This window comes from Capricornis sumatraensis, chromosome 3 (assembly GCF_032405125.1).
Source record: "Capricornis sumatraensis isolate serow.1 chromosome 3, serow.2, whole genome shotgun sequence".
Lineage (NCBI taxonomy): Eukaryota > Metazoa > Chordata > Mammalia > Artiodactyla > Bovidae > Capricornis > Capricornis sumatraensis.
In genome coordinates, this window is record NC_091071.1 from 151,948,739 (window position 1) to 151,972,776 (window position 24,038).

Below are 24,038 nucleotides of genomic sequence, written 5' to 3' on the forward strand. Positions count from 1 at the left end.
CACTTCTGCACATCTGTCTTCATACACTTTTTAATTCTCTCGGCTGCCACGCCTGCCTGCGTTAGGCCTTCTCCCCTGAGGATAAGGTGGGCCTGAGTGGGTCAGTTTGGCCCCGAAGGGCCCTCAGGTCTGACTCTGGTACCCTGTCTCCAGCGCTCCCAGATCAGCTACAAGTGCCACCTGGTGCTGCGCCCTATCCCGGAGCTGCTTCGGGCACCCCCGGAGCGGGTGTGGGTGGCTGTGCCCCGAAGACCACCCCCCAGTGGAGGGCTGTCATCATCGTCCGACTCTGAAGAGGAAGAGCTGGAGGAGCTGCCTTCTGTGCCCCGACCTCTGCAGCCTGAGTTTTCGGGCTCCCGGGTGTCCCTCACCGACATTCCCACCGAGGATGAGGCCCTCGGGGCCCCGGAGGCTGGGGCGCCCACCCCCATGGACTGGCAGGAACAAGGAAAGGCCCCCTCTCAGGACCAGGAGGCCCCCAGCCCTCAGGAACTCCCCTCCCCAGGCCAGGAGTCCCCGTCCGGGCCCAGCCCCCGGCGGGGAGAGCTCCGCAGGGGCAGCTCGGCTGAGAGCGCCCTGCCCCGGGCCGGGCCGAGGGAACCGGGCCGGGGCCTGCACAAGGCAGCGTCCGTCGAGCTGCCGCAGCGCCGAAGCCCCAGCCCGGGGGCCACCCGCCTGACCCGAGGAGGCCTGGGCGAGGGCGAGTATGCCCAGAGGCTGCAGGCCCTGCGCCAGCGGCTGCTGAGGGGTGGCCCCGATGATGGCAAGGTCAGCGGCCTCAGGGGCCCCCTGCTGGAGAGCCTGGGGGGCCGGGCTCGGGACCCCCGGCTGGCGCGGGCGGCCTCCAGCGAGGCAGCACCCCACTACCAGCACCCACCTGAGGCTCGGGGCCTGCAGAAGAGCAGCAGCTTCTCGCAGGGTGAGGCAGAGCCCCGTGGCCGGCACCGCCGAGCTGGGGCACCCCTCGAGATCCCTGTGGCCCGGCTGGGGGCCCGCAAGCTGCAGGAGTCTCCCTCCTTGTCCGCCCTCAGCGAGGCCCAACCACCTAGCCCCGTGCGGCCCAGTGCAGCCAAGCCCAGCACCCCTAAGGCTTCAGAACCTCCTGTGGGCGCCCCCAGTGAGGCTGCACAGCCTCCAGCACCGCAGCCTGCCCGAGAGAAGGCCCCAGAATCCACGCCAGAACCAGCCCGGGCCCCCAAGCCCACACAGCCCCCGACAGCTCTGCAAACCCTAGCGGCTCCGCTCACTCCGTACGCCCAGATTATGCAGTCGCTCCAGCTGCCAGGCCAGGCGCAAGGCCCCCCGCAGGGAGCAGTCGTATCTCCTGCATCTCGGTCTCCAGCATCTCGGTTGGAGCCCAAGGCCCACCCGGCTGTGTTCTCGAGGGTGGCCTCCCCACCTCCTGGAGCCTCCGAGAAGCGCCTGCTCCCGGGAGCTGGAGCAACCCCAGGGCCAGCCGAAAAAGCCCGGGTCCCCGCGGTGCCCCGCAGGCCAGGGAGCAGTCTCAGCAGCAGCATCGAGAACCTGGAGTCGGAGGCCGTGTTCGAGGCCAAGTTCAAGCGCAGCCGGGAGTCGCCCCTGTCTCGGGGGCTGCGGCTGCTGAGCCGCTCGCGGTCGGAGGAGCGCGGCCCCTTCCGCGGGGCTGAGGAGGAGGACGGCATTTACAGGCCCAGCCCGGCGGGCACGCCGCTGGAGCTGGTGCGACGGCCCGAGCGCTCGCGCTCCGTGCAGGACCTCAGGGCGGTCGGGGAGCCGGGCCTCGTGCGCCGCCTCTCGCTGTCGCTGTCCCAGCGTCTGCGGCGGACCCCACCCGCGCAGCGCCACCCGGCCTGGGAGCCCCGCGGCGGGGACGGCGAGAGCTCGGAGGGCGGCAGCTCGGCGCGGGGCTCCCCGGTGCTGACGGTGCGCCGGAGGCTCAGCTCCACGCTGGAGCGGCTGTCGAGCCGGTTGCAGCGCAGCGGCAGCAGCGAGGACTCGGGGGGCGCGTCGGGCCGCAGCACGCCGCTGTTCGGCCGGCTGCGCAGGGCCACATCCGAGGGCGAGAGTCTGCGGCGCCTGGGTCTCGCGCAAAACCAGCTGGCGGCCCAAGCCGGCGCCGCCACGCCTTCCGCAGAGTCCCTGGGCTCCGAGGCCAGCGCTACGTCGGGCTCCTCGGGTGAGAAGGGGCCCCAGGGGGTGAGTGGAGGGTGAAAGTGTAAACAGGTGTGGTGGGATCTGGCGGGGGCGGGGCTGATATGTCAGGAGCTGGGAGAATGAGAGGGTCATGGACTCCCAGCGCAAAGAAGCGGAGACATTTCTGGAGGCCCCCAGGACAGAACTGGCAGGACTAGGGCGGCAGAAGGCTGAAGGATAGAGACTGTTGCAGGAGCCGGCCAGTGTCAAGGCTGTGTGTTAGTCGCTTCGAGTCTTTGTGACTCTTTGTGGCCCTATGGACTGTGGCCTGCCAGGCTCATCTGTTCATGGAATTCTCCAAGCAAGGATACTGGAGTGGGTTGCCATGCCCTTCTCCAGAGGCTCTCTCTAACACCCAGGGATTGAGCCCTGGGTTTCCTGCATTTCAGGCAGATTCTTTACCGACTGAACCACCAGTGAAGGGTCAGGGCTAGAAGTCCTCTATTCCCTGGTAGTGGCCAGGCAAGAGCTCACAGGCTTGATTCTTCACAGCTCCTGCAGAAAGTCGAAGCCGCCTGCGCTGGGGCCTCTCTCGGCTGCGGAAGGACAAGGGGTTGTCACAGCCAAACCTCTCTGGTAGTGTCCAGGAGGATTTGGGTCACCAGTATGTGCGCAGTGAGTCAGGTAATCCAGGCCTGCTGGGTGAGTAGCCCGCTGCGAGCCCCAGGGAAGTTATAGCTGGGTACAACTTGGCTACAAGTTGTAGCGTGGAGCAGCCCTGGCAGTGGTGGAGGGGGCCTGGAGTCAGGAAAGAACAACAATCATCATAATTGCTTCAGCTGCCATTAATTAGCAACACCTCACTTTAGCATTGCCTCACTCACCCCTCACACGTTGCTTAGGAGCTAGTCTTGTCATCTGCCCATTTTACAGGTGAGGGAACAGAGGCTTAGCCATGCTAATAGCTTGTCCAAGTCACAGAGCTGGTAGTAAGTTGGACTGTATGACCCTCTGCACCCAGAGCCCCCCTCTCCCCGCCCCCCAGAAGGTCTCTGTCCCTGGGTGTGGTTCTGATGGAGCTCAGGATCAGACTCCCTGCCCTTCAACACCCCCTGGTGCTGTGTGTATACAGGATTGTTGTGTGAGTTCTCATTCGCATGCGACTCTGCAACCCCATGGTTATAGCCCGCCAGGTTCCTCTGTCCACGGAATTTTCCAGGCATGAATACTGGGGTGGGTTGCCATTTCCCACTCCAGGGGATCTTCCTGACCCAGGGATCAAACCCTCGTCTCTTGAGTCTCCTGCATTAGCAGGCAGATTCTTTACCCCATGAGCCATCTGGGAAGCCTGTGAACGTGCTCCCAAAGACTCTCTTTCTCTCCCAGCCTAGAGGCCCACAGTCTGGATTGTGCCTTCAACCTTCCATTTCTCTATAGCCCCAAACACCCGATCGCCCCTCCCTATCCACTCTGCCCCCACCAAAAGCTCTGCACACAGACAAGCCACCTCCGAGGCTCTTTGCTGGGAGGAGCAACACCTGGGATATGCCCTGGTCTATCTGACCACGTGTCCCGGGGCTACAGCCGCGGAGGTATTTCCCCCCTGGGTCACCTCAGTCCTCCCCTTGAAAGTGGGGAGCATTACCCATGGATGGCAGAAGTTCAGAAGGCCAGGGTTTCCAGACCAACCTGCAGAGAGGAGCAGGCCCACCACACCAGGCTACATGCAGGGCCTTTATCAGTCACAGATCTCTTCTCCAGTTTCCGATAAAACTCCTCAGAACTGTTCCAGATGCATCTCAGCAGGGCTCGTGACTGAACATGTGACCTCGTCCGTCCTTGGCTGGGGTGGGGAGGGGGGGTCTGGGCATCTCACCCTAGGCAGTGGGTGGAGGGGGCTGTAGTGAGGGAAGAGGGAGGGAGGGAGGGAGGCCAGCCAGTGGGGGCAGGGGCAGTGAAGGAGGGGTAGGGGGTTGCGTAGAGAGAGAAGCCAGCCTGAGGCCTGGGGACAGTTGATCCCCTCCCACCTGGGCCCCCCTCCCGATTCCATGTTGCTTGTGCAGCTGGTTTCTTGCTGAGGCCATGTCTCCTTACTTCATCCTCTGCCCCCTCCCCTCGGGAAGAAGGCTGCCCCACACCCACCTTCCCAAGTCGGGCTGGCCCCTGGGAGGATCGGGAGTGGGACTGGCAGAGCTGGACCAGGGTCACCTTTCATCTCTCCTTCTCCTTGGCTCCCTCTCTCCCTGCTACCCAGTATCCTCCCTTGATCTGAAGGTGGTCATTGACAAAACCATATTCCCTTCATCTTGATGGCACCTGGGTGTGGGAGCCCTCCTAGGGGAACGCTGGGGTACAGTGGGAAAAGGGGCAGGCTGACGTCCTGTCAGCCTCTTCTGCAGATCCTCTTCTCCCAGCTCATCCACACCCCGCCCAATGCTGGTTCTGCAGACAGACAGGAGCCAGGGCTCCCAGGTGTATCTACCTCTCAGTCCACATGAAAGAAATCCACCCCCCTCCCCCCCCTCCCCCACACACACCACTACCATCACCAGACCAGGATGGGATTTTTCTAAAAAGACATTCCCAGGGAGCAGAAGTGCAAATCCTCAGGGAACTAATGAGCCACAGGCTAGCAAAGACCTGGAGCAAAGACAGTGGCCATCTGCAGCTCTGCCGTGGGCCCATTCACCAGCCTGCTGTGAAGCCAGCTTTGCTGAAACAGCCTCTTTGGGGGTCTGTGCCTGGCTTCTCCACTGGGCATGTTAACGAGATAATAATCACAACAATAGAAGCTAGCATCTATGAGCGTTTATTATATGTTAGACATCTGCTAAGCGCTTTACTTGCCTCTTTGAATGCTCATGACAACTCTGTGAGCTTGGTGTTATTATTTTCCTCCATTTACAGATATGGTCCAAGGTCATGCAGATATTGTCTTTCCATTTCAAAAGCTCTCACTTAGCTAATATGCGCGAGGGTGTAGAAGGTCTGGGACAGGTGCCCCAGACCCTAGGGGGGACAAGGGATGGGGGAGACTGACACACTTGCAGGGTCTGCCCCAGGTTTGCCTTGACTTTCGGTCTTTTGAAATTGCACATTGTGACTGAACATATGTTCGGTCTTGGGAGTCTCAGGCCAGGTCACCAGCTCCTGTCGCTTGCCCTACGGTTCCCTAGAATGAATGGGTATTGCAGGAGCTTAACCATTGTAGCTTTTCAATATTTGTTTTCATCTTACTTAGCAAGTGCTTATAGGGATTTCTCTGGTGTTCCAGTGGTTAAGACTCTGTGCTACCACTGCAAGGGGGCGCAAGTTCAATCCCTGGTCAGGGAACTAAGATCTTGCATGCTGTGCAGCATAGCCAAATAAACAAAAATAGAACAAAACCAGGTGTTTGTAGAGCACTTATATAGTGCCAGGCTGTGCTTAAAGTGACTTACAAACATACGAGGTAGCAACTACAACATGTCTTCAATAATCAGTGAAAGGAAAAATAGTTCTACACACAGCAAGTGCCTGGGAAAGTGATGCTCACCCCAAAGGAAATTTCTCAAAGGCAAGACCTTCTCCTTCCCCCATCTGCCTGGGAAGAGATGGCCTTTCACTCTGCCCTCTGCAGGCAGTGGTAGCTCTCACATGCCTCCTCCCCTCCATCAGCGGTGAGGGAGCCGGGGTCCCTGCAGACCCATGACCATCTTTGCTCTTGCTTCAGACTTTCCCCCAGTCTTCCACATCAAACTCAAGGACCAGGTGCTGCTGGAGGGAGAGGCAGCCACCCTGCTCTGCCTACCGGCAGCCTGCCCTGCACCCCACATCTCCTGGATGAAAGGTGAGGCGATCATATCTCCCCCAGAGAGAGAGGGGTAGGCAAGTGGCCCCACGGCCAGGGGATGTTCAGCGGGAAGTGGCAGCTGAGGGGCCCAGAGGACATGTGTGCTGCTTCACTCTGTAGCCCCTCCTTCTCCTCTTTTGCCCGCAGACAAGCAGTCCCTGCGGTCAGAGCCCTCGGTGATCATCGTGTCCTGCAAAGATGGTCGTCAGCTACTGAGCATCCCCCGGGTGGGCAAGCAGCATGCGGGGCTCTACGAGTGCTCTGCCACCAACGTCCTGGGCAGCATCACCAGCTCCTGTACCGTGGCTGTGGCTCGTGAGTCCAGGGCAGGGACCCAGGAGGTAGTGATGCGGGTGGTGGGACAGGGCTCGATGGGGTGCAGGGGCTCACTGGGGCTCCACTTCTCTTCTCAGGTACCCCAGGAAAGCTAGCTCCTCCCGAGGTGCCCCAGACCTACCAGGACACAGCACTGGTGCTCTGGAAGCCGGGAGACAGCAAGGCACCTTGCACATACACGCTGGAGCGGCGGGTGGATGGTGAGGGACTGGCAGGCTGGTCAGGGGTGGGAGGCAGGTGGAGGATGGAGAAGCTGGGGAGACAAGTACCTTCCCTGAGCTCCTCACAGATGGCACTGGGAGCTTGGGCCACCTTTTTTGTGGCCTCAGCCCCTGCCCCATGCTGCCTGTAGGGGAGTCTTCCTGGCACCTCGTGAGCTCGGGCGTCCCCGACTGCTACTACAACGTGACCCACCTACCAGTCGGCATGACTGTGAGGTTCCGTGTGGCCTGTGCCAACCGTGCTGGGCAAGGGCCTTTCAGCAACCCTTCTGAGAAAGTCCTCGTCAGGGGCGTGCAAGGTCAGTGGGACAGGGCGGGGGTGGCCAGGGAGGGCAGGGTCACTGAGCCCCGGGTCCAGCCCCTCCTTGGAGCACCTGGTTTTGCCCCCAAGGCACCATGGTGATGGTTTTCTCTGTCTCTACTTAGATTCCTCAGCTCTGCCATCTGCTGCTCACAGAGATGCCCCTGTTACCTCAGGGCCAGCCAGGGCCCCGCCTCCTGATGCTCCTACCTCACTGGCCCCTCCACTGAGCCCCTCCCCAGCTCCTGCTCCCCCAGGCTCCCAGGCAGCCCCTCTTGGCCCCTCATCTTCCCCAGCACCCCCGAGCCAGGCCTTGTCCTCCCTCAAGGCTGTGGGTCCACCACCCCAAACCCCCCCACGAAAGCACCGGGGCCTGCAGGCTGTCCAGCAAGTAGAACCTACCCCACCCAGTGCCCAGGACTCCCCAAGTGAGCCCACGTCTTCCGTCCCTGACACTGGGACCCCCACCCCAGCCTCCGCCCCTCAAGCGGTAAAAACAGCCTCTTCCTCAATGCCCCTGTATATGGTGACCTCCTTTGTGTCTGCACCACCAGCCCCTGAGCCCCCAGCCCCCGAGCCCCCTCCTGAGCCCCCCAAAGTGACTGTGCGGAGCCTCAGCCCAGCCAAGGAGGTGGTAGGCTCCCCTGGGGGTGGTCCCCCCAGGGCTCCTGGGCCAGGGGGCACCACTCTTCGACAGGGCCCCCCTCAGAAACCCTACACCTTCCTGGAGGAGAAGGCCAGGCAAGTGGGACCAGGGCTGGGGGAGGGAAGGAAGACAGAGGTGGGAGTGCATGGAGCTTCGGCAACAACAGGGATTCAGAGAGAAGACCAGCCTGCCTGGGGAGTTGGGGGTGCCTGGGAAGATGAGATCTGGGTCCTTAGCATGAGTCAGTTCAGATTTTCTCTGTGCCATGCGTCATCCCCAGTGCTTTGGCCTCGTGATCTTAATTTTCACAGCTGAGAGGGACGCTGCATTATTCCATTCCATGGATGGGTTGGGGAAGTTACAGGATATGCCTGAAGTGCCGAGTCAGTGAAGAGCAGAGCTGGGACTCAAACCCAGGATCTCAGGAGTGAACTCCAGGGCCCACCCTGGGAACCACAGCATCCTTGCTCCCAGGGGTCCCTGCTTACCCTCCGCTTAGCCGGCACAGTACAAGTGCCCCTTCGCTCCTCTGAGCCTATGATATGCCCCCCAATGCATAGGGGTCGCTTTGGTGTGGTGCGTGCCTGCCGGGAGAATGCCACCGGGCGAACATTCGTGGCTAAGATTGTGCCATACGCGGCCGAGGGCAAGCGGCGGGTCCTGCAGGAGTACGAGGTGCTGAGGACTCTGCACCACGAGCGGCTCATGGCCCTGCACGAGGCCTACATCACCCCGCGTTACCTGGTGCTCATCGCCGAGAGCTGCGGCAACCGGGAACTCCTCTGTGGACTCAGCGACCGGTAGCTGGGCATCTGGGGGGCAAGGAGCTGGGGTGGGCGGAGCTGGGCTCGGCTATCCTCTGACACCCCCATCCCTCCAGATTCCGGTATTCAGAGGACGACGTGGCCACCTATGTGGTGCAGCTGCTGCAAGGCCTGGACTACCTCCATGGCCGCCACGTGCTGCACCTGGACATCAAGCCAGACAACCTGCTGCTGGCCCCTGACAACGCCCTCAAGATCGTGGACTTTGGCAGTGCCCAGCCCTACAACCCCCAGGCTCTGAGGCCCCTGGGTCACCGCACAGGCACACTGGAGTTCATGGGTGAGGGCAGCATGCCATCCAAGGGGGAATGGGGTACTGGCAAAGGGGCGGCAGCCAGGGCTCACCCCACTTCACCCACATATATGGCATATATTGAGTACTTACTATATGTGAGCCACGAATTAAGTCCTTTCCATGGATTTTTTTTCAATTTTTGTTTACAGTAGCCCTGGAGATTGGCATAGTATTACCCCTATTTTACAGAAGAAGAAACAGAGGTGTAGGGAGGTGTTTGTTCAGTATCAGTGTACATGGTAGACCCAGGATGTGATAAAGACAGGAGAATTGATTATTAATTTATATAAATAAGGGAAACTAGCTACCATTTAGCTACCTGCTAAATACTCTGTTCATCATCTCCATTCCCTAGAATAACTGTGCAAGCCACGCTTTACAGAGGAGATGGAAAGCCAGATGGGTTTAGTACATTGCTCAGGGTCCTGTCACTAGAAGGGGCAGGCTGGGATTAGAGCCAGCCTGGCTGACTTCAGAGGCTCTTAATCTTAGTGTTGGCCACACTCTTTGTGAATGGGCGCCCACCTTTGGAGCTGATCTGAGAGAGCTTGTGATCATCTGCTTCTTAGCTCCTCTGTAGTTCTGGGGACCCCCACACACACACATTCAGTGCCTGGGATGATTCCTCAGGTGCCCCAAGTCTCCCCCATGGGCCACGCAGCCCACCAGTATCCGGGGCCTGCTGCTCTGCTTGTACCCGTGGTCTGGTGACCTGGGCACCGTCCTGCTTCCCAAGCCCCCATTGGCACACGCTGCCTCTCTCTGCTCCCTTGCCACCCGGAAGCTGGCTCACCAAGGCCTCTTGTCTCCTGTCAGCTCCTGAGATGGTGAAGGGAGACCCCATCGGCTCTGCCACGGACATCTGGGGAGCGGGTGTGCTCACTTACATCATGTGAGTGCCCCCGGGCCCCGCCCTCTGCCTGCACCCCCACCTCCCCAGCCACACATGCATGTGCACGAGTCGTGCACACATACACACATGCACGTACACACACAAGTACCCAGGTATCCTTGTCCCCGAGTGCTGTGCCCCTAGAAACCCCCACACTGCTGTCCCCCTGGACCTGTGAGTTGACGCTCAGTCTGCATCTGTTAACTGAACTGTCCCCTCTGCAGGCTCAGTGGACGCTCCCCATTCTATGAGCCAGACCCCCAGGAAACAGAAGCTCGCATTGTGGGGGGCCGCTTTGATGCCTTCCAGCTGTACCCCAACACATCCCAGAGTGCCACCCTCTTCTTGCGAAAGGTCCTCTCAGTACATCCCTGGTGAGTGGGTCTCACACCTGCCAGCCTCCCAGCATGACCTTCTCCCTGGCCCAGCCCACACCTAAGCCCCCCAACTCCTACCCCACACCAATAATACACTGCTGCTGCTATTATTACAGTTACTACTCCTACTTTTCCTAAGTGGCTGTTCTGCCACCTTTTAAAGCCCATAACAGCCCTATGACACAGGCAGAATCATTGTCCCCATTTCAGAGACTGGGAAACTGAGTCCCAGAGTTGTCCAAGCTCACTCCCTAGGGATGAATCCAGGATTGGGAGTCCTGTCTCTGGGAGGGTGGAGTCTGTCCTGCTCTGGGAGCCATGCCTCCAGCCTCACTGTCCCTGGCAGGAGCCGGCCCTCCGTGCAGGACTGCCTGGCCCACCCGTGGCTGCAGGATGCCTACCTGATGAAACTGCGCCGCCAGACGCTCACCTTCACCACCAACCGGCTCAAAGAGTTCCTGGGCGAGCAGCGGCGCCGCAGGGCCGAGGCCGCCACCCGCCACAAGGTGCTGCTCCGCTCTTACCCAGGCAGCCCCTAGCGCCTCGGACCACAGCCCGGCCTCGGGCTTCGACTTGGGGTTCCCTCTGATGCCCCGGGACATTCCAGGGCCCCCGCGGAGCCGGGTGGGCCGGGGGGGCTTCGGACACCACCAGCAGCAACGTCCGGCCGGGCTATTACCTCATGGACCTGTGGGGACAGAGACCCTGGGCTTCGGCCAATGCCACCCAGCTGGAGCCAAAGCGGGAGACCCATGGGCCAGGCTGGGTGGGGTCAGGATCAGGTCAAGAGGGACAAGGAGGGAATGGGCAAGTGAGGAAAAGAAGCCGAGGCATAGGGAGGGGAGACTCTACGGAGGTTCCGGGGGAGGGAGACAGAGCATCTGGGGGAGAGCCAACCCAGGAGGGTGTGAATGAATGGAGAGGAGGAAAGTGAGGGGGACCCCAGGGTGTCTACAGGCCAGGGGCTGGGAGTGTCACTGAAGCAAGGACAGGACGTGGAGACAGTGTCTGGGAGCCAGAGGCAGTAGGTGAGAGAGGGCAGTGAGGGGGGAGAGGGAGAGGAGAGAGGAGAGAGGACTCAGGTCGGGGCGTGTGGCCAGCAGCCAGCCTCCCCAGAAGGAGAAGCGCGGAGGGCTGAAGGCTGGAGGCGGGGTCTCAAGCCAGCAGCGCTTTCCTCCTACCCCGGTGAACGCAGCGCTGGGCCCTCTGCGCTGGCCCAAGGATGTCCCCACCACCTCTCTGTGGCCTTCACCCTCCTTCTCATTCATATTTATTTATTTATTGACTTTTATGAAGTCTCCCTGCCATCCAATCCCTCTTGCCTATGTTGTCCTGACCATCCCCACCCCACCCTTCCAGCCATCCAGCTGTCTGTGCAGCTGTCTGTCTGTCTGTCACAAGGAAAATAAAAACAACAAGCAGCAGGACCTATGTGTGTGGTCTATGGGGAGGGATGGCCGGGGGGTACAGCGCATACATGATGCTAGGGTACTGGGACGGGGCATTCCAGCCTTTTCTGGGCCAGTGAGAACCAAGGTATACCACCTAGCACCTTAGGACCTTCCTCCCCTGCACCTGACCCTCCTGGCCCCTCACCTGTCCCTTATTCCTTGAGAGAGGAAAGATGTGGGTGTGTTTCTCCCTCTAAAGTTTCTGAAATCCTGGCAGGACCACTGAATCCCCACCCCCAGCCTCTAACCATATGGGTGGCCCCCACCTCTTCTCACATGTTCCATCATCACAATGGGAGCCCTTCCTGGGCTCTGGAAGGGACCAGCCCATACCCCCATCCTGGGCTCAGCCTTCTTCACTCTGTTCAGGGGACAGGGCAGCTTTGTCCTGACCCCTGGAGCAGAGGGGGTTTCATCATGATGATTGGTGAGAGGAGATGGTGAAAAGAGCTGTAGAGGAAAGCAGGACAGGCTCATGCGCCCACGCTCTGTGTCAGAGCACCAATCAGCACACACGGGGCAGCTGTGAGTGCTGTCAGTACGCCTGCTGCGATGGGCCATAGATGAGGATTTCCCTGGGGCCCAGGGACACTCAGTCTGGCCCTTATTCCCACGGCAAGCCAGGGATCCACTGGGTGCTAAGGTGCCTTGACTCTAGCTGCCCTCCTGCAGTGCCACAGGAGGGTCACTGGGTCCTGTAACTGGGCTGCCCTGCCCTGAGGTGGATGGAGGGGGAGCCAGTTCCTGTGTCCAGAGGGACTGTGCCCCCCTGTCCCTCCCCAGACTGAAAACTCTGTTCTTGGCCATGTAAAATGAATAAAGCCTTTCACCATGAGCACATTGAGCTGGTGCTGGTGTGTTGCTGATCAAGTTTGAGGCTCCCGTGGCTGTAGTCCAAACCACCTTTTGCCCAGCCCAGCCTCTCTGACTTCTCAGGACACAAGGGAAGAGCCAAACCCCATCATCATAAAATAACAGGATATTAGGGCCAGCTGGAAGGGGCCAGAGAGCCACCTTTCCCACCTGCCATTTTAGCGATGAAGATATACAGTTTGCCTGTGAGAGTCTCTAATCCCCTACACACTGCAAGTGTTTTCATATAAAAATGAGGTGCCTGAACTCATATCTTGATAAATGGTAAAATTCTTCTCCCGTCCCCCCTCTGATCTTGAGCTTCCCTCTCATCTCCATTGGAAATGGCATGTGAACTGCTTGTTCCAAACCCGGAGGAGCAAAGGTAATTTATGTCAGCAGAGCCTTGTCAAAACTGCTCTGATCAAAAGCTGACAGCCCTCCACACCTGGGCAGGCAGTTACAGTGAAGGAAGAAAGGTTTATCTAGTGCCCTGGCCTGGGTGAACTGGACTCCAGGCAAATCTCAGAGGAGTTAGCCCCCTCATCCCTGGTGGTCTGATCCCCCTATACACCAGCTTATGCCCAGGGAGGGAGCTTGGGCAGACCTAGAGTGTCAGAGTCAGTACCAATCTCCAGGGACAGTGTAGCCCAGCCAGACCCTACGATGTCACATGGAGGGGAGTGTGGGAATGGGGCTGCAGGAGGGGCTGCTGTTCTCAAAAATCCTTAAGGTCCCTTCTAGGTTTATCTGTTTACCACCAGGAGGCATAGCATAGAAATGACAACCCTAGACTCCTGGGGTTGGGGGGAGTATGGTGTTTCCAGATTGGTCCTGACTGCCACGTGGGCCTCTCATAATTGGCTAGCTGGACAGTGAAGCCCATCACCACTCTGGCTTTATTCAAGGGCACCTCCACAAACACTCACACCCCTTAACTGACTGCGTCCAGGAAGATGTGTTGTCTCTCTCTGCAGGGACTGACCTGAGTGTAAACTGCCCCAGCAGGGAGCTGAGTCTCCTGTCGACCTGAAGCATGCCTAGTTCTCCTGGGAGTGAGATTGATAGCGCCTGCTCTGGGAAGGGGATGGGGCCATGCCCAGCTGCCCAGCTCTCCAGGTGCTGACGTGTGGTGCATCCCAGAGCTGCTCAGGTTTCCCCTGGGGGCTGCCCCAGTGGCTGAGCTAGCATCCCAGGCATCCTCAGGCTAAATAAGGAGACTGTGTGGGTCAGGGAATGGGAGCTGGGGTCCCCGGGGGCTTGGGTCAACCACGCCAAAGAAGGCAAGGAGGGGAGCCATGTATAAAACCTGGGCCTGGGGCTCAACACCTACCTGCACCCTGGCCCTGCCGTTTAGAAGGGCATGCCGCCTGCCACCCAGCAGGGTGAAGTTGAGCCCTCACAGCGAGTCTAGATCTTCAGGTCAGCCTAGACACTCTCACACAGGGGGATGTTCTGAACTTACAGGGTAAAGGCTGAAGTTCAGAATATCTGTGTCAGCCTAGACCTCTTTGTTTGTTTCCTGCTCCCCAGATGTCCAAAGCGGCTCCTGCCAGAAAACCAGCAGCTGTGTTCTGCTCTGCTGCAGCCCCTCCCCCTGGACGTATGCTGGATATCAACGACCCCCAAGTTCAGAAAGCAGCCATTCGCATCCAGGCCTTTTACCAGGCCCACAGGTAAGGGGAAGCTCTGGAGAACCGCTGGAGGAAGGAAGCTGGAGCTGCAGAACACTCACAACTGCATTTGGGGGATGGCATAGACTGAATACTGTATTTGGGGGTGAGGGGAGACTGATGCTGAAGCTGAAACTCCAATACTCTGGCCACCTGATGCAAAGACCTGATGCTGGGAAAGATTGAAGGTGGGAGGAGAATGGAAGGGTGGTTGGATGGCATCACCAACTAGATGGACATGAGTTTGAGTAAGCTCCAGGAGTTGGTGATGGACAGGGAAGCCTGGCGGTGCTGCAGTCCATGGGGCCGCAAAGAGTCGACACGACTGAGCAACTGAACTGATACTGAGAACAGTGTCATGTACCTGTAGGGTCACTGGACTTAGAGTAGAGCGGTTTCTGAGGGGTGGAGGGGTGGCTGCCAGAGTAGACAATTTTACTAACAATTTAGGAGCAGCTGCCTTCCCTACCCACCCTCACAAGTTTAAGGGTCTAGTGGGCTGGGTGGTGGTGGGGAGAAAGGGATGCTGTACAGATGGACAGGGCTGCAGGTGGGCCCGGGCCGTGTCATGAGAGCTTGGGGCCCGGACCTGGACCGTGTGGGTAGGTCCCGGAAGGAGCTGCGCGAGAAGGGGCCACCGAGAGTGTTGGAGACACCGAAGGACGAAGGACGTGGTGCTGCTGATGGAGGGCAGAGCGGCGAAGCTGACTTGCTGCGTTTCGGCTTTCTCGGACCTATTCACCCGCTGGGGCAAGGACCGCAAGGAGCTGCGCGACGGGCCCAAGTGTCGTTATGTCTTCAAGGACCCTGACATAGTGGCACTGGTGGTGCACGATGGCGAGCTGGCAGATCTGAACCAGTACAGCATCAACGTAACCAACCCCTTCGGCCAGTGCTCCGGCTCGGCGCGCATCCTTGTGAAAGGTACTACGCGCCCTTGGGGGCAGTGTCACTGCGCGGAGTAGCACCAGCTGGCGGGCGCCCACAGCCTGGTCTTGCTGCGCTTACCGCTGGGCCTCCCCGAGTCCGCATGGGATGTGGCCCAGCCCCCGCACAGCCTGAGCCGCAGACCAGGGCGCAGCACCGGCCGTGCGCGTACTCCTTTCCTACCCCCAGAATTCCATCCCATCCGGCCTAAGAAGTCCGCCAAGGGCTTCAGTCACGCTATTCCAGGGCCCTAAGGTCACTGAGAGCCAGAAGCAGAGGCAGGGTTAGAGCCCTGGTCTTCTGGCTCTCAGCCCAGAGCAATTTCTGAGGCACCGCTAGATGTGCGAACATTTCCAGATTTTCAGCCCTAGAATCTTAATTGATCCTTCTTCATTAACCTCTGCGAAGGGCGGGATTAGTCCCGCTTGACAGTTGAGGAGATGATGCCCCAGCGAGGTTAAAGACCTGACCAACATCACACAGCGAGCTTAAAACCATCTAGTATTTAGAGACGGGTGTTAGCTGGGGAGGTGATGACCTGCCTGCCACATCTCTAGGTCCTTTACTGAGTGGCAGTCCCTCTCCCTTCGTCTAGTTCCAGCGGAGATTCAGAAGGGACCGGATAACACTAAGGCGCGCAAAGGCGCCAAGGTAACGCTGATTGCCGAGATCCTGGGTGAGCCTGCGCCCAACGTGGGCTGGACCAAGAACGGGGAAGACAAGAAGACGACAGGTGAGGGCGGGGACGTGCACAAGGACAGCACCTGGAGCGGGAGCTTGGGCGGGGCGGGGTCCAGAAACTGGCGGGAGTGGGAAGGGGGCGGGGACCTGGGCGGCGAAGAACTGAGTTCTGTACCCCGGGCGGAACCCGCGTAAACTGACCCCAGGCCCTGCCCTCCTCTTCTTCCCACCTAGAGTGTTCTTTGAGATCGGCAGTACCACCACGACGCTGACTATCCGCCAGGCCACGCCGGAGGACAGCGGCAAGTACGAGGTGTAAGTGGAGAACAGCCTGGGCATGGACCATCCATCGCTCGCGTGGATGTGACCTGAAAGGAATCCTCAGACCCGTCTCCCTGGCCGGAGCCCCGGGTGGGTGGGTCAGACAACCCTCCTTCATCTTGCTTAATAAAGCTGCTCTCTGACCCGCGGCGTCTATTCTGCTCTTTCGAGACGCCATTTCCCCTGCACTTGCACCCACACTTATTCCAGATCAACACACCAAGGTCACAGAAAGTTGGGATCAGAATGTTTGGAGGGCGCCTAGTCCAGTGGTTCATTTTGCAGACAGTGACTCTGAGATATGACTTCTTCTCACGGTCAAAAAGTTCCTGCACTACGAAGTCTATCACTCGTCTTGTGTTCGTTTGCATAGCTCAAGCCCCACCTTCTCCTGGGGGATTTGCACTCTGGCCCCGTCCATCTCAAGGCTGGCCACACTCCCTCAGGTCTCTAGCCTCGCTCTTCCCTGGGACCTGGCTCTCTGCTTTGGCTGATACCCCTGGGCCTTTTCCCAGACAGCTCAGGTCCTAATCTTAAATTCCAATCTCAGTTTCTCAGGCTCCATTCTTCTAATTTGGATCCGGCCCACTCGATTCCTTGGCCCCGCCCCCGTGCTCTCCCATAAATCTCACCTTCTCGCTCTTGGTTAGAAATCAAGAGGCTAGTTAAGAACTACAATTCCCGGCAGACTCTGCGAAGGAGTTATCGCGAGTTGCGAGAAGACACGTGCGCGGAAGGAGCAAGCAGTAGCGGGCGACAGATCTGGCGAAAGGGGACTAGTGGTAAAGGGAGCTGATGGAGGGGTGCCGAAAGGGTTAGAGGGCAGAGGACGGTAGACCGAGAGCGGCTCGGAGCTCTTGACTGGCTCTCCGCCCTAACGCTCTTGTGTTGGTCCCAAAATCTCTGGCTGCTTGAGGCTAGGATTTATTAGTCAGGTGTGGGGTTCAGAGGGTCAACAATCAGTTCTGCGAATCCAGAGATTCAGTACTTGTCTTCAGTATCCGTGCTCAGCGCTTGGTAGGTTCGGTGTTTGGGACTCTAAGGGAATCTGTCTTTTGATTCAGGGTTCATCACCTAGAGGTTAGTTTTAGGATTCAGTTTCAGCCTGTATATCAGTTCAGTTCAGTCGCTCAGGTTTATTTTAAATTGAATTTGGGATGCATTATATACGCATCAGTGTTAGTTCAGTACTTGGGAGCCATTCTTAGGATTGTAGTTAGATATTTGGGACTCAGGGTCTGAGGTTCAATATTCAGGGTTCACTGTTGGGGTACAGGACTTAAGATCTAGAGTCAGGATGCAACAGTTGGGAATTGATGGGTTTGGAGTTTAGGTTTCTTGAGGTTTGAGATCTGAGAAGGGTGTCTCTTGTTGAGTTTCTGAGTTTGCTGAATCTGTGGCCAGAGGGAAGACTGTTAGGGGTCAAATTGTGGGGTGTGAATTCCAGAATTTGGGTGGATTCATTGTGGGGTTTGAAGGCCAGCTGGAGTCTGGGCTGGGATTTGAGTTGTGTGAAATATATGAGGTGTTGTGTCCTGGGCAGATGCATATTGAACTTTGGATTTGCATCCTTAGAGAAGGCTAAGTGTTACTATTTGGGGTTTGGGGCCTAATTAGGGTATGAATCAGGTTCCTGGGTTGAGTTGTGAGATCTGAGCCTGACTTCTCTCTTGGGATTTGAGGTTTAGGTAGCAATCGCCATCATGCTCAAAGCTGTGATCCTGATTGGAGGCCCTCAAAAGGGTGAGGAGCCAGGGGAATGAGGGGAGGAGGTTGGGCCGAAGTGGTTGACTGGGTGGGCGCAGAGGAAAGCAGGAAGCTGAAATGTGCTTCTTTCTCTTCTCCCAGGGACTCGCTTCAGGCCTTTGTCATTTGAGGTGCCCAAACCCCTGTTTCCTGTGGCGGGGGTGCCTATGATCCAGCACCATATTGAGGCTTGTGCCCAGGTAACCCCATAGGCTCCCCTCTCCCACTTCACTTCCTGCTCATCTCCTTCATGCCGTATTTCCCCCTTTTCCAACCATGACTTTCCCACAAGGCATAATTTCAGGGACCACCATTTACAAATGAAAACGTGGATGTTGCCCCCTGGAGTTGTTCTGTACGGCTGCCCTCCTGCCCTAACCTAGTCTCTCATCTGGCCTCGTGCTCAGATTCCACTCCTATTTTTAAAGCATGGAATGTGAGATCAGGCAAAAATCTTAGAGACAATTTAACGCTGTAGCTGGGGGAACCTTAATGATAGCAAAGCACAGAACTCATACCTTTGCTCACTGAGGAGTTAATTTCTTTATTGCTTTTGGTATTGAAGCAGGCAGGGTTTTATTTGAATCTAGTTTCTACCTGCTATAAGGACATGAGCAAATTTCCCAGTCTTTCTGAGCCTTAGTTTCCTTATTTGTAAAAACAGAGATGATTAAACCTGCATTGTGAGGTGGCAAAGCTTGCAGTTGTGTTTGTAAAGTGCCTAGTATGCTGCTGCTGCTGCTGCTAAGTTGCTTCAGTCGCGTCCGAGTCCGACTCTGTGTGACCCCATAGACGGCAGCCCACCAGGCTCCGCCATCCCTGGGATTCTCCAGGCAAGAACACTGGAGTGGGTTGCCATTTCCTTCTCCAACGCATGAAAGTGAAAAGTGAAAATGAAGTTGCTTAGTTGTGTCGGACTCCTAGCGACCCCATAGATTGCAGCCTACCAGGCTCCTCTGTCCATGGGATTTGCCAGGCAAGAGTACTGGAGTGGGGTGCCATCGCCTTCTCTGCTAGTATAGTATAGGCGCTTGATAAATTATATCCTCATCTCAAGCTCAGATTGACAGATGATAAATATTGGGGTGGGGGAATGAATGGGTTATTTAATACAGCTTGGTAGGCAAAATCTTCCCTAGGGTGAGCCCCAATTCAGATGTGAGAGGGCAGGGGATAATAGAATAATAAAAGATTAAAACATCAGGGACTGAGACTTTCTCCAAACTTCCTCATCGTCCAGAGGAGGAAACAGGCCAGAGTGGTAAAGTGAGTGCCCAGGGGCCTCACAGCTGAGAAGGAAACTGTGGTCTCCAGACTTTGTGGCCAGCACCAGGGATTACTCCCCATTTTCATTCTTTCCTATCAGATATTTTTTTCTTCCAACCTCTTCCTTTGTGCCCAGGTCCCTGGGATGCAGGAGATTCTGCTCATTGGCTTCTACCAGCCTGATGAGCCCCTTACCCGGTTCCTGGAAGCTGCCCAGCAGGAGTTTAACCTTCCCATCAGGTGTTTGTGCCCATGGGTGGTGTGGGGGTTGGGGGGCAGTGCCCTAAACTTCTGGTTCTCGGGAGTGGGGTCCATCCACTGGACTTCACTCTCGCACACTAGGAGGATTCTTACTGGGGCATCTGTGAATCCCTGAGTTTATTTTCTCTGTGAACCGCGGGCAGGTGTACCTCAGAGCAGGAGGAGTCAGGTACCCAGGCTTCTCATATCTGTCTCTTCTGATCTCACTGAGCTGGCCCTGGGGTCCTTGGGGACAGGTACCTGCAGGAATTTGCCCCCCTGGGTACAGGGGGTGGTCTCTACCATTTCCGGGACCAGATCCTGGCTGGAGGCCCTGAAGCCTTCTTCGTGCTCAACGCTGACGTCTGCTCCGACTTTCCCTTGAGCGCTATGTTGGATGTCCACAGACACCAGCCACACCCTTTCTTGCTCCTTGGCACCACGGTGAGGGGACCCCGGGGGGTGCTGGAAGGTGCCAAGGGGGTGTGATCCAGAAATGTTTCTGGAATGCAGGGTGTCGGGGAGGCAGCCCAGGGGCTTGGACTGGGAACGGGCATCAGGAGGGAGTTGTGCCAGAAACCCCAGGAGCAGTGGAGGTGGTGGTGGAGATCCCAAGCCCTTTGGCTGCTCAGCCGCAGGGAGCGGGTGACGGGGTGGCGGCAGCTGTCAGTTCTCACCCTTGCTGAAGCCCTATCTGCCGTGGAGGTGCGTGCCAGGTGCTATAGGAGAGGGAAAGAAAGACAGAGGAAAGAGACCCTGCTGCTCTGGAGCTAGCAGGTCACTGTCTCTGTGTGTCTGTCTTTCAGGCTAACAGGACACAGTCCCTCAACTATGGCTGCATTGTGGAGAATCCACAGACGCATGAGGTGAGAGCAGAGAGGGGGCTGGCAGGTGCTTGCTCTGGGAATGAGAACATGGTGATGAGTGAATGAGGCATGAGATAGGAGATGGGTGTGGGAGGAGGGAGTGAAGGGCCTGTGTGTGTCATCATTCTCCAACCACTCCACCTCTGGAAATGCTGCACCACTTTGGGGTGGCCCCACTCTTGTCAAACAAGTAGGGCATGTCCTCGGTCGTTCATCTTGTACCCCTTCTAGAGGGATTGCGAGAGTGAAGGCGTCACAGTAGATAAATGATTGGGGTGCTATGAGAGCACAAAAAGAGGCCCAACCCAGCCTTGCCTGGCTGGGAGAGGGGAGGGCTACCTGGAGAAGATCTGTTTAGATGAAGGAGACGGGAAGGCACTGCATATGGAGGGACCGGCATGTGCAAAGGCCCGGAGGCAGGAAGCCACATAGCGTCTCCAGAATTACGGAAGTCAGAGCACAATCAGCAAGGCAGAGAGCCTCTGTCCTTGTTTGTGAAGCTCCCTGAGCCTTTCACATACCCCTTTTATTTGTTTCAGCTTTAGTATTAAAAATACATGTACACACACACGTGCATGCATAAATTTTATTTTGAAGTTTTGAGCTAGGCACCAACTCGGTGTAAGAGAAGTAGAGCTGAAGGACAGTTCCTGTTTCTAAGGATGTCAGACTAGTGGGAAATCCAGCCATCACAAATGATACAAATGCTATGTGAGGTGTGGCCAGAGGTCAGGGATGCCCGGATCTGAGAAGCCAGCTCTGGGGCAGAGTGGACTCACACTGGGTTTTGAAAGCCTAGTTTTTCAGATAAAGAGATGGGAAGGGGGATTCCCAGAGGAGGTATGCGATACCATGGAGTTGTATTCTGGAAACACTGGGAAGTGGAGAGGAGAAAGGCATGTAGTTCAGACTTACCTTGAAGGTGAAGGCCAGAAGCTGGGGGCAGTCTGCGTTGCAGGAGGACCACTCTGGCAGCAGGCAGGACCTGGAGCTCAGGGGGTCTTAGAGGTGGTGGCAGTGGCCTCTCCTCCCCTAACCCCAGCCTACTCTGTCCTCAGGTCCTGCACTATGTGGAGAAGCCCAGCACGTTCGTCAGTGACATCATCAACTGCGGCATTTACCTCTTTTCCCCGGAAGCCCTGAAACCCCTCCGGGATGTCTTCCAGCGAAATCAGCAGGATGGGCAACTGTGAGGCAGGCCCCATGACCCTGTGACCCCAAGTGCCCCTGGTCACTGACCCCCTGCGCCAGCTCCCCCCCAGTCTCTGCAGGCTCCACATCCACCCGCTCACCTTCCTTGTCCTTCTTGTCTCCACTTGTCATCTCCAGCCGAACCTCCCCATCCCTCCCTTCCTAACCTCATTCTGTCCCTCTTCCTTATCCATCTCAGTTCCTCTTCTGTCACTGCCTGCCCACTCCCCTTCTGGTCCATTTCTCTCAAGCCCTGAGTGTCCCAGAGATGCCTTTCTGAACAGACGGCAACACACACACACGGGTGCACACAGGCTTGTGTGTGCGCGCGCACATGTGCACGTGTGTACACCCGTACTCTCAGGCCCAGGCTCCCCCTGGAGCACAGTGCCCCAGAGCCCTGCTCACTATCAACCACAGCCCAGGGTCATCATCCTAGGCTGGGACCTGCTCCTTCTGTGGATCCCTGTCTTCACTCCCTCCTCCCCTGCCCATCTCCCATCTCATGCCTCATTCACGCATCACCATCTTCTCACTCCCACCCATCTCTCTGCTTTTCTTTCCATCTCTCCTGGCCTCTCTGTTTCTGCTGAGCTGGCATCTCCACCATCTCTCTCTCTCTCTCCCTCTCTTTCTGTGACTGTCTCTGCCCTCACCAGCTGCCTTCCTCTGGGGTGAGTCTGTCTGTGTTTCATTCCATCCAGTTGAGAGGGAGGGCGGATGGCGGGGAGAATGGGAAAAGGGGGGAGAACCTAGGTCTGGTCGAACTCCCTCTGGATGTAGGGCAGGATGGGCAGCAGGTCTGTGCCTGGGGACGCAGCAACTCGGGGGGTGGCAGTGGGGAGAGGCCAGTGATGTGTGCAAGGGTGATGGGAGAGCTTCCTGAGATGTGAGCATCCCTCTGGAGCAGATCTGACCAGACCTGGAGAGGTGGTGGGATTCACTCTGATTCCTGTCCCCAGGAGATTGTGTTGGCCCCCAGTCAGGCTCAGCTGGGGAACAGATGTCAGCATCTCTCCCTCTGTGCCAGGGAGGACTCTTCAGGCCTATGGCCCGGGGCAGGAACCATCCGCTTGGAGCAGGACGTGTTCTCTGCCCTGGCTGGGCAGGGCCAGATCTACGTGCACCTCACTGATGGGATCTGGAGCCAGATCAAGTCTGCAGGGTATGGGAGCAGCCTCTGATGGAGTGGTTGGGTCATCTGAGACTTTGGAGCAATGGGCGCAGGCCCTGCTGGCCCCTGAGCCCCTGTTCCACTTTCTGGCCCCCAGCTCAGCCCTCTATGCCTCCCGCCTCTATCTGAGCCAGTACCAGCTCACTCACCCAGAACGCCTGGCCAAGCACACGCCAGGGGGTCCACGGATTCGAGGTACCCATCCTGCCCCAATCCCTAACCTTTGCCCCTCAGCCCAGCCCCCCTCCCCTCTGAGCTGTGACTCCCGGTCACAGATCCAGAGGTGAAGTCTTAGCCCCACACTCCCTGAACCAGGTGTGGTTTAGGGGCATGTGCCCCCAGTCCTTTCTTCTGCTTCTAGGAAATGTTTACATCCACCCAACGGCTAAGGTGGCCCCATCGGCGGTGGTAAGCAGTGGCCCAACCCAGAGGAAGGGAGGGAGGGAGGTGGCCATCAGGATGGGTGGGGCGGTACAGATTCTCCCGAGCTCAGGGTGGGGTGTCTCCTTCGTGCACGGCTTGTAGGGTGGCCTCAAGCAGGTCCCTTCTCCTTTATCTGTTCTGTGAGGGGACTGGATTTGGGGCCCCCCAAGGCCTATGGTTGTGCTATTCTCCACAGCTGGGCCCCAACGTCTCCATTGGGGAGGGTGTGACCATAGGTGAGGGCGTGCGGCTCCGAGAGAGCATCGTCCTCCACGGAGCCACACTGCAGGTAGGCACCCAGGCCCATGCCACCCACGTGGCGCCCCCAGAGGCCAAGCGGAGGGGTGCGCCCCATGGGCTCTGCATCTGGCCCCTCACTCCCTGCTTGCTGTTTGTCAGGAGCACACGTGTGTTCTGCACAGCATCGTGGGCTGGGGGAGCACCGTGGGGCGCTGGGCCCGCGTGGAGGGTACCCCCAATGACCCCAATCCCAACGATCCCCGAGCCCACATGGACAGTGAGAGCCTGTTCAAGGACGGGAAGCTGCTGCCTGCCATCACTATCCTAGGTATGCTTTCCGGGGTGCTTGGCTGCGAGAAACTTCTGCAGGTGATGGCCATGCCCTGTGGGAGCATTTGTGTGCCTGTGTGTGTGTGTGTCTGTGTGTGTGTATTCCTTGAGCAAACATTTACCCAGTGTCTGCTGTGTGTCAGGTCCTGTGTGAGTCACAGGGGGCACAGATGGGCAGGGAGGGGTCCCCCCCACCCCCAGAGGGCGGTGGCCCCCAGCTCATTGCCCCTCACCTCCCCTCCCCACGGCTTCCCCCTGGTGCCCTGGTCCACACTGCAGGCTGCCGCGTCCGGATCCCTGCCGAGGTGCTCATCCTGAACTCGATTGTTCTGCCACACAAGGAGCTGAGCCGCAGCTTCACCAACCAGATCATCCTCTGAGGGGGCCTGCCAGAAGGCCCCCCTGAACTCCCATCTGCTCCCGTGAGGCTCCTGCCTGCCTGCAAGGCCAGCCTCTATCCAGGCAGGCTCTCCACAGATGCACTTACGGGGAGCAACGTGGGTGGTCGGAGGACTCCTGGCCTCCCTCTCCACTCCCTAATAAACCCGGGTGATCCCTGGAGCCAGCACTGACTCCGCTTGTGCCTGGGCTGGGGGTGATGGTGGAAGGGGGGCAGCTGAGTCAGGCCCCCCCACATTAGCATTTAAATTGGAGTCGTTGCTGCGGGCTCATGAATAATGAATCTGGAGCCCTGGTAAATTTCCCCCTCCTACAGCCTCAGCGTCTCTGCTGCTCTGGAGGAAGGCCCTCCAGGCTCCTAGCCCACAGGACCTGCCTTCACCCCGATGCTGCCTCCCTGTTCCCCTTCACTGGGCCTGGCT

General features: G+C 57.9%; 3 protein-coding genes across 6 annotated transcripts in view; all 3 read left to right on the plus strand.

The window, feature by feature from the left end:
• SPEG (striated muscle enriched protein kinase) overlaps positions 1 to 10,630 on the plus strand; it is a 57,654-nt gene extending 47,024 nt beyond the window's left edge. The window contains exons 30-41 of the mRNA XM_068967617.1: positions 154 to 2,155; positions 2,665 to 2,796; positions 5,825 to 5,941; positions 6,092 to 6,259; positions 6,358 to 6,480; positions 6,633 to 6,800; positions 6,928 to 7,543; positions 8,009 to 8,248; positions 8,329 to 8,552; positions 9,384 to 9,459; positions 9,684 to 9,833; positions 10,183 to 10,630. Coding sequence (XP_068823718.1) covers positions 154 to 2,155; positions 2,665 to 2,796; positions 5,825 to 5,941; positions 6,092 to 6,259; positions 6,358 to 6,480; positions 6,633 to 6,800; positions 6,928 to 7,543; positions 8,009 to 8,248; positions 8,329 to 8,552; positions 9,384 to 9,459; positions 9,684 to 9,833; positions 10,183 to 10,375 — 4,209 coding nt within the window. The 3' untranslated portion in view covers positions 10,376 to 10,630. The remainder of the gene's footprint in view (positions 1 to 153; positions 2,156 to 2,664; positions 2,797 to 5,824; positions 5,942 to 6,091; positions 6,260 to 6,357; positions 6,481 to 6,632; positions 6,801 to 6,927; positions 7,544 to 8,008; positions 8,249 to 8,328; positions 8,553 to 9,383; positions 9,460 to 9,683; positions 9,834 to 10,182) is intronic.
• A 3,042-nt stretch (positions 10,631 to 13,672) lies between these two features.
• Positions 13,673 to 15,792, plus strand: SPEGNB (SPEG neighbor). The gene is given in 7 exon segments (XM_068968482.1): positions 13,673 to 13,815; positions 14,419 to 14,476; positions 14,478 to 14,736; positions 15,335 to 15,457; positions 15,460 to 15,472; positions 15,655 to 15,761; positions 15,764 to 15,792. Coding segments are annotated over 7 exon segments (732 nt in total).
• Positions 15,793 to 16,494: 702 nt separating this feature from the next.
• GMPPA (GDP-mannose pyrophosphorylase A) lies at positions 16,495 to 23,750 on the plus strand. Of its 4 annotated transcripts, XM_068967528.1 has the most exons (13): positions 16,495 to 16,758; positions 17,424 to 17,484; positions 17,590 to 17,687; positions 18,890 to 18,993; positions 19,251 to 19,437; positions 19,800 to 19,859; positions 20,918 to 21,048; positions 22,081 to 22,215; positions 22,322 to 22,419; positions 22,586 to 22,632; positions 22,844 to 22,936; positions 23,047 to 23,215; positions 23,497 to 23,750. In XM_068967528.1, exons 2-13 carry the CDS (start codon positions 17,445 to 17,447, stop codon positions 23,595 to 23,597), a joined length of 1,263 nt encoding a protein of 420 aa, XP_068823629.1. In that variant the 5' UTR covers positions 16,495 to 16,758; positions 17,424 to 17,444; the 3' UTR covers positions 23,598 to 23,750. The 4 variants fall into 4 exon arrangements, with proteins under 4 accessions (XP_068823629.1, XP_068823632.1, XP_068823630.1 ...); XM_068967531.1 differs by lacking the exons at positions 17,424 to 17,484; positions 17,590 to 17,687 and adding an exon at positions 19,158 to 19,183 and having other exon boundaries at positions 19,312 to 19,437; XM_068967530.1 differs by lacking the exons at positions 16,495 to 16,758; positions 17,424 to 17,484 and adding an exon at positions 19,158 to 19,183 and having other exon boundaries at positions 17,591 to 17,687; positions 19,312 to 19,437.
• The last annotated feature ends 288 nt before the right edge of the window (positions 23,751 to 24,038 follow it).